At 38.9% G+C, this 9,176-nt stretch overlaps 1 protein-coding gene across 1 annotated transcript; it reads left to right on the forward strand.

Annotated features, from left to right (window-relative positions):
• The first annotated feature begins 6,687 nt into the window (after positions 1-6,687).
• Positions 6,688-7,242, forward strand: LOC149078117 (ATP-dependent DNA helicase PIF6-like). Its single transcript, XM_089242099.1, has one exon. The coding sequence runs from the start codon at positions 6,688-6,690 to the stop codon at positions 7,240-7,242; it is 555 nt and encodes a 184-aa protein (XP_089098225.1).
• Positions 7,243-9,176: the final 1,934 nt, after the last annotated feature.

Genomic DNA, 9,176 nt, shown 5'->3' on the forward strand with positions numbered 1-9,176 from the left:
ACCTCTAGGAGGTACTGACTGCTTCTGGAGGAGTCAAATGCGTCGTGCGCCGCGCATTTCACCGGTCTTCTCTACATTTTTTTGTTGTGTTTTCTTTCCCTTGCCTTCAAACCGGAGCATGCAGACGACAGAGTAGCTGATGCCGAGGCCATATACTATAATATAACCGCCCTGATCTGATGCGCCACGCAAGGAAAACAAAAACGCGTAGCGTGATTATGTAACGCGTTTCTGCCGGCGCGAAATGGTGTAATTCCGTTCACGCGGCGCAAAAAAAGCCTATTCCTAGGAAAAACCCCGTCACTCACATGCTTGCACACGGTCTACGCAGTGCCGTCTTAACGCATGGACCCAACCGGGAACGGCCCGGAGGGGCCTCAGAAAAATTAGAAGCAGTGGAATTTTTCGAATGTTTGCTAGGGGGGGGGGGGCATGATGCTCTTAAGACGGCCCTGGTTCTATGTTATGCTTTCACACACTTTACATTATGCTTTCGCATAGCATAACATAAAGTTCGCATAACGAACGTGCGCACACCCTTGCGCACGTTCTACGTTACGCTTTCACACGTTCTATGTTATACTTTCACACTTTCTACGTTACTCACATCCTTGCACACGTTCTACGTCATAGACATCCTCACACCCGTTCTACGTCATAGACATCCTCACACACGTTCCTACGTCACACGCATCCTTGCTCGCGTTCTACGTCACTCATATCCTTGCACACGTTCTACGATACACTTTTGGTCATCCACTGACCTGGTACCTATCTTTCTAGGTCATTTATTTGATCATTGGCATGCTCGGTAATCATTCATTTTAATTCACAAGCTCACATACTTCTGGGTCACTCTTTTGGTTATTCAGATTTTTGTAAGTGGCGTCGGTCAATGGTCAATTCGGTCAATCACTGTTTCGGTCCCTGGGATAAAATGACCAAAAGAGTGACCGAGACGGTGTGTAAGCATGTGAATGAAGTAGAACGTGTGCATATATATGTTTGCACACACTCTAGGTGCCTCTAGGTCACTCATTGAACAATTTCCTCACTCTCTTGGAGGAGGAAGATTTATAAGTACAACATACACACACACCCCCGTGACTTCCCGAATTGGCCAGCCAAAGCCCGTTTCATTCATGGACATTGGACTTTGCTCGAAACTCTCGGCCACTTTGAGTTTTAGCAGTAACATGTGTAAAACATCAATATGCGAAATAATACGAGAAACATGAGCAGGCAGAGCCTTGGGCGATGCGACATCACGATACGCAAGAGCAATACCATTATATACACAGAATAACAACCAACAAAAATAGAAATGTGCGAATCGATTGGGAAAAATTATAAAAGATTACTGCGATATACACATACAATAAGAAAATGCTCGGGTAGAACAAAATAAAATGGTGAATTGTAAATTCCGATTCGTGAAATTTCCACGAATCAGACTTCACAACGTCAGCGTAGTGCGTTTCGGCTTTAAGTCTCAGTTACATAACAGAAAGCAAAACAAGATATGAAAATATTGCGAAAAATGAGAGTGTTCTTGCCGGCTGAGGAAAGCGGGGCGCATCAAAGCCAACACATATAGGCATATTGTACTGTATATAAGGTTCAACATCAAACTAAAGCACTGAAACGCGTATTACAGCAAACACTTCGGAATGGGCTACTTTACAAAAGTGGAAAATAGCCCATCGGGTATCCAGCATACGGGAGTTGTATGAGGATACTTAAACATTATGTCTCTTGAGCAACATTCAAGGGTGTTATCTATATTTAAATTTTGGAAATGTTCCGTTTTGAAAGGAAAGTAATGGAAATGTCACCTTTCGTTCGAAATTTGAGCTGGTTATGTCTGAAAAATTGGAAATTTCTACGCAACCCGTTGATTCAAGAACACTTCACCTAGCCAAGGGAGGAACCCTCACTACTCTCGCGGGAGTAACATACGAAACACGATCATTCTGCAGTGGAACCTCCCATATAACGCATACTCCCGTTCAGCCGAATACCTCTACCCACGGACACTTGTTTTGAATTACGTCTACGGGATTCGATGTATTTTACTACCCATTAACGGGCACTCCTCCGTTAGCGGACAAAAATTTTGGTTCCGTGGGTGTCCGTTATCGAGAGGTTCTACTGTAGAAATGTGACTAGCAGCGTTTACCGTAAGCTAAAAAAGTATGAATAAACTGATAGTGAAATAACAATACATTGATGTCAGTGCTCATAAATAATATAAGAAATAAATTACATATATTTGTATATTGAGGTGAAATTGAATTAAAAATGAATACATTAATATCAGTTCTTTTTCTTTAATGTTATGCATAATAAAATCCCGTAATTTATTGTACAGTCAAATCCCGTTTTAACGAACCCTTTTCTAATCCCCAGATAAGTTTATATCAGAACAATGCAAAAACCTGGAATTCCTTTATAGGGAAATTTCATTATAACGAAGTGATTTCTCTAGTCTCTTGGAATTCGTTATAACGGGATTCAACTGTATAAAATTAACTGAAGCAGCGGGTGGTCCGCTGAAGTAATTCGTCTGGTGTGGGCTCGACCGGTGTCCGTCCACACCTAACCATTTAGCCGGACAAGCCATCAGCTAGTAAATTACCCTGTAAATTAGTCAAGCATTTATATCTTTTCCTTGAGGTAGAACCATGATCTGGTAAGGAAGAGGTGGTCTATCCTTAAAATGAAACAATCTTTTTCGGGCTGAACCGTTGTTGGGATCAATAGTCAAACGGTATGGATCGGTACCATAGGCCAGTGGTTACCAAAATGTCCGTAGCCTCTTGACACCGTCAATAATTGTCAGGGCACCGCACGAAGATATGTCCATATTAATGTGTGTGCTTAACTTAATGACATGAAGTGGTTCACTATTAGACTTTTCTGGGAAGCTGCGACATAAATGACAACTTCGTTTGTCTTTGACAACTTTTATGTTGGCAACTGGCGATGTTGTCCGAATGGGTCCATTGCATGAAACAGCAAGACTTTACATTGAAAGTATCTTTTTCTGAGGAAGAGAGAGAAGAAATTTCACATTTGAAAAGTGAGAAGTCCCTCACTTTTCAAATGTGATAATACATTATATCATGCATTACCAAATTAATACATTATCGTATCGCATGTTTGTATATGGCGTTATTACATAATATGTACTGTACATATTTCATATGAAAGCTCTAATTCTTTACCTCTCTTTCTGTGTGTGTGCCCCCCTCCCCCTATAGCACCTCCAAGTGAGTGTTCGAGGTCAAAGAAAACGTAAAACACAGTGTTTGATTTAATTAGTGTTTGATTCAAAAACCAGGGACGGCCCAATTTTGCAAGCTTACTAATGTCACTTTACTTTACAAAAATATCAACCGTTAAAATTTTGAAGCAAATTTAGGAATTTTATAAATATTATTATACTATATTATATTATTTTTTTAATTCATTTCACTAATCGGAAAACTTTTTACCAATGTCAATTGAAAAATCGTATTTGTTTTATTCGTTAGGTGGCAGCAGATATTTCAGGTCAATGATTTATGTTACAGTATTTAACATGTTAGATTGCAGTGGTTCTGATGGTGAATTATGGTGGGTGAAAATGTTAATACTTTCTGAATCCACACAGCATGGAACCAGGACCATCTAAATCTGCGGGCCTATATGGATAGGGCTGGAGCCCTCATATCCATGGGGGGGCCACATAATGAGATCTGGTACTACAAAATTTCTGGATGTTATTAATATGTAAGTTTTTTTTCTTATTTCTCTCCAGACAAGTACGGGTGACCTCAGAACACTTTGTCAGTGCCGTCTTAATACGTGGGCCCACACTGGAATGGCGCGGGGGTGGGGGGCTCAAGTTTGAATGGCTGGGGTGCTCATGATAACGATATTTTATCAAAATTTTCGAGAGCTTCAATATGTGAATTGTACGTAGACTAGACAGTCAGAAGACTAGACGTTAGAACTAGACAGTCATTTCTATCCAAGTACGGGGCCTTGGAAAAATTACTGTATCCGGGGGGTGGGGGGAAGCCGATCGGGTTCTTAAGACGACCCGGTACTTTTCCTGAGGACCCATGATGTTGAGACGCCCTCCCCACCAGATGGAAGTTACTGATGTCTAGCACAGGATAGTCGCGGGCCAAGGTCAATACCTCTGAAAATTCATTGGCTTATCCAATATATGTATTTTATTGTATTATATTTATTATTATTATATTATTGCATTGTATTATTGATTAAATGCCGTTCTTATTAGTCATTTTTATGCGAATGAATAATTGTGGAACGAATTATTTGTATATCCGTGTTTCCATTATTTCCCATGGGGGAGTATGATTCGAATAACGAGCACGTTCACGGAACAAATTAAGCTTGTTAACCGAAGTTCCACTGCATTCATAGTTTGAAACTTCATGTGCCTGGTCGTAGAAAAAGTCACGTGATCAGATAACATATTATGGCAGCGGTGCACAACCTCCGGCCCGCCAACAGGTTCCATCCACACAGCGAAGTATGTATATCATAAAATAACAATACACGTAACACAATAAAAGCATATAGGCTGTTCATATTTAATTCACACAAATACGGGGAATCGGGAGCTATACGGGATGTCACCAATTCTCGCAAAAGAAATATTTAAATGCAAGTAAATTTGCTAATAAAAAAAATTATTAAATGAAAGTAAATTTGCTAATTATGGCCGGGATTGGTGAGCTTGCCAATTACGGCCAGTAAATTGACTGAGGCATGGAAGGTCACCAGTTTGAGCAAAAAATATATCAAAGGCAAGTGAAGTTGTCAAAAAATGTCAAACGCAAGTAAATTTGTTAATTACGGCCAAAAAAAAAAATTGTCAAAGCCGTTAATTTATAAATTATAAGAATAATCTCAATTATTGATTTTAAAAATTCAAATAAGCTTAGTTAAAAAAAATTGGCGAAAAAAAACGGGACATTTCATGAAAAAATTTGAACTTGACGAAAATTTTGGCCGAAAATGTGCATAAAAAGTACGGGTTATATGGTCATCCTATACACACATACAAGTTTCTGGCCCGTGAGCGTCGGAATTAGCGCATATCTGGCCCGCGGTCTGAAAAGGTTGTGCACCCCTTCGTTATGATATATTTTACCCCTCCCCTGTCTAAAGATGAACGAAAGTGTTGTCCACTCCAGGAGAGGTCATCAGTACCGAACACGATCATCCCATCAAAGTCGTTAGCCACAAATTTCCACGCGATTGTATTAAAGGCTCTAAATTATTTTTAGTTCTGGTTTTAGTGCCATTGACCATATACACGAATATTATATACGGTGTTAAGACCAAAAAAGAAGGGGACTATAAATTCATATTATATTCACTTCTCGTTTTTCTTTATTGCTCGACTCCATTATCGTCACTTTCCGAGTGCATTATTTACGACGGCAACAGTACTTTCGCCATATATGCCAGTTTAATGATCGTAAAATTACGAAACGAATGTTATGTGCTTTATATGCTAGTCCGTGATGGTGATGGACAAAAAAAAATAACATTATAAGAAGAGAGAAAAGACGTTGGCGCTATTCAGTATAAAAGAGATTACGATCTTTCTTTACGAGTTTTTAAGTTAGGTTAACTAGTTTTCAGCCTAGATATACGACAATTTACGACTATTCTGTGACGGAATGAAGCTGATTTAAGATATGTTCAGAATTTTAATGAGATTATTATCACGGTCCAGTTAGAGGTGAAAAGGCTAAATCGGCCTAGACCTGTCGTCTTCTTCTTTATTATTGTTATTGTTGTTGTTGTTATTATTATCATTCTTTCTACTTCTGGTTTTATTTCCGAGGCGATACAATAAAAGCCTAATTTGGAAAATTGATTATTATAATGTGTGTTATCTTTTATTATCGTTCTACTGCAACAATGTTTAGAATTGTGTGAATAATTTTCTGTCTCATGAGACAATTGGGAGGTTATTTGGGTTGGGTTGTGGCACTTGGAATATTGATATAAAATCTGAATGCGCTGTTGCTTTACAGTTGCTTCTCCTTCTTTAGCCCCTAGGCTGGGCTGATTTAATAGTCGGGGGAAACTTGCTCTCAACACGGCTGCGTAAAAAAAAAATTATCCGCGATACTATAGATGACATTCAAACTTATACGTTACAAATACAGTGATACCTCAGCTAACGGAGATAATTCGTTCTGGAATCGCGTTCGTTAGCCGAAAACTTCGTAAGCCGAGGTATCGCTATGAAGTGAAGCCTATCAAAGCCCGACATTGCATTCCGCGCGTGCGTGTGTTTATGTGCGCGCGCACCTATGAAAAATGGTAACCTGTCTAAAATCTATATATATAAAATTGATTTTCTGTCTCATAAAAAGTTATCGCTAAAGATAAATATGAGAGTTTATTTACAGAGAAATCCGTCGATGCAAAAATTCTCGCATGAATTACTGCGTCTTGGCAATGGCAATTTTCCGACGGATCCGACCACCATGCTATTTTCTTTCCCCCCCTAATTTTTGTCAGCTGTTACCGTCGCTCCAGGAAGTTATCAATAAAGTTTTTCCCAACATCCGTGAAAATTTTAAAAACACCGAATGGTTATGCGAGCGTGCAATTTTGTCACCAAAAAACTACAATGTTAATGCAATAAACATGATAATACAAAGCAAGCTTCCCGATCCCGAAGTTGCTTACAAATCGTTTGACACAGTCGTTGAAAATGATCAAGCCACCTACTACCCAACAGAGCACCTCAACTCCTTAGAACCGCCAGGATTGCCACCTCATAGACTGGTTATAAAAGTCGGATCTCCAATTATGCTTCTGAGAAATCTGGATCCTCCAAAACTGTGTAATGGAACCAGGCTAAGCATCAAGAAACTTATGGCCAGCATCATAGAAGCGACAATATTGACTGGCAGTGGTAAAGGTGAAGATGTGTTCATTCCACGAATTTCTATGATAACAACTGACTTGCCTTTTGATTTCAAGAGATTGCAATTTCCCATAAAACTTGCCTTTGCCATTACCATCAATAAAGCTCAAGGACAATCTTTGAAAGTTGCAGGTATCAATTTGGAAAATCCATGCTTCTCCCACGGCCAGCTTTACGTCGCATGCTCCAGGGTGGGATCACCTGAAAACTTATATGTATTTGCTCCGGAAGGAAAGACTAAAAACATTGTTTATCATAAAGCTTTAGAATGATAGTATTGTAAATTCACAACATCCTTGAATTTTTGTAATTATGCAAGTTCGCATTTCTATATCATTTTGGCAATTGTGCAAGTACGCAACATGTTCCCTTATCTATTTTTGTAATTATGCAAGTTCACAACATGTTTTTTCTCTAATTTTTGTTAATATACACGTTTGCAACATGTTTTATCTCTCAATTTTGTTATTATGCAAGTTCGCAACATGTTTTCTCCCGCATTTTTGTAATTATACAAATCCGCATTCCTCTACCATTTTGGCAATTGTGCAAGTTCAAAACATGTTCCCTTATTTAGTTTTTTAATTATGCAAGTTCGCAAAATGTTTTTTCATTCATTTTTGTCGTTATACAAGTTAGTAGTATGTTTTTCTCTCATTTTTGTTGTTATAAAATGTTCCTCTCATTTTTATTATCCTTTACAAGTTCGCAACATGTTTTCTTTCCCATTTTTGTACCCGAGCAACGCAGGGGTATTATAGCTAGTATCTATATATATATAATTGATTTTCTGTGTGTCTCTGTGTGTGTGTGTGTATGTTCTCTATACAAATCTACAATTTTAGATCGATCGTCGCCAAATTTTGGATATATACCAAATGGGACCCGACTTGAACGATAGGCTACTTTAAAATTTCGTCAGAGCAGGGCAAATGCCCCAAACGGGCAAAAAACTGTCGGGCAACAATGGTTTTTGGACCTCAACGATCACTTTCCGAACGTTTACTTTGGTTACCGTGGTTCCCTATCAATGCGTTTTAGACATGCATATGCCTTTACAATGGTTTGTCACTTCTTCAACGCTGTCAGTACATGTATAATATTTATGCCTTTATAATGGTTTGCCACTTTATTCAATCCTCCCAGTAATGAGAGCTTTTTGAATAGACACCATCATCAGCATCACTTTGAGGGTAAGGGGCCGTTCAAGTATTACATCATCATCGATGGGGGGGGGGCGAGGGAGTTCCCGATTTGCTGACTTTTGATGACAAGGAGGGAGGGGGGGGGTTTTGGATAATGCTTACGTCATCAACCACCCTTTATGAAAATATGAGTTAGGATTCAGAGGGGCAGAGCTGATGACGAAATTTTGCTGACAAGGGGGGGGGGGTCAGCGTTTTGGTGACTTTTGCTGACAAGGTGGGGGGAGGGGGTCAAAAATGGCTAAAAATTTGCTTACGTAATACTTGAACGGCTCCTAAGGCAAAGGATGATGCCCCACAGAAATCAGTGTTAAAATTGCCGATTTTACTGTAGAGATGAGGAAATTTGGTGGAGTTTTCTGTCACATCAATAATTTTAAAAATTGTATTCAATACTCGATTTTTGAAATATTGAGTTCGCTTAGAGATATACGAAGCCCAGAAAGTTAGATATGAAGTAATTATAGCCGGACCTACTTTCGAGTTGGATATTCATACAAAATAACATTGATTTCAACTTTTTATTTATATCTCCTCAAGCATGAAAATTAATGTCTCCGTATTGTCTTTCAATATTGAACTGCATAAATTCATACAGGTTAGGTTGCTTTGAAATTAATTATGGGCCCGTAAAAAGTACATCGAAAAAGTTCCACAGCTTTAATTAAGCATTTTTTGAAGTAGAAACAGGCAGAGAACTTGAAGTTCAAAGGGGGGAATCGAAATACCTACCACCCTTTAAAAAAAAAGAAATATATATATTTTTTACGTTCCTTTAATCTAGATTTGTTTCTTTCATGAGTCGCGCAGGAAGTCGCCATATTGGTTAACTTAGACACGGTTTGCATGCCCCTCAAGAAAAAGAGAGGGAGATATCACGTGATCCAAAAAGCCTCATTAAAGAAAACCCGGGCAGCGCCGGGTATTATAGCTAGGCGCATTTGGCCAAAATCCTTATTATTTAGATTACAGGGTATAATCTATGTCGATCACCCAGATTT

The sequence above is a fragment of the Pholcus phalangioides genome, unplaced genomic scaffold (genome assembly GCF_987345545.1).
Source record: "Pholcus phalangioides strain wild (caught in Gottingen) unplaced genomic scaffold, Ppha-v1.0 ptg000014l_1, whole genome shotgun sequence".
Classification (NCBI taxonomy): domain Eukaryota; kingdom Metazoa; phylum Arthropoda; class Arachnida; order Araneae; family Pholcidae; genus Pholcus; species Pholcus phalangioides.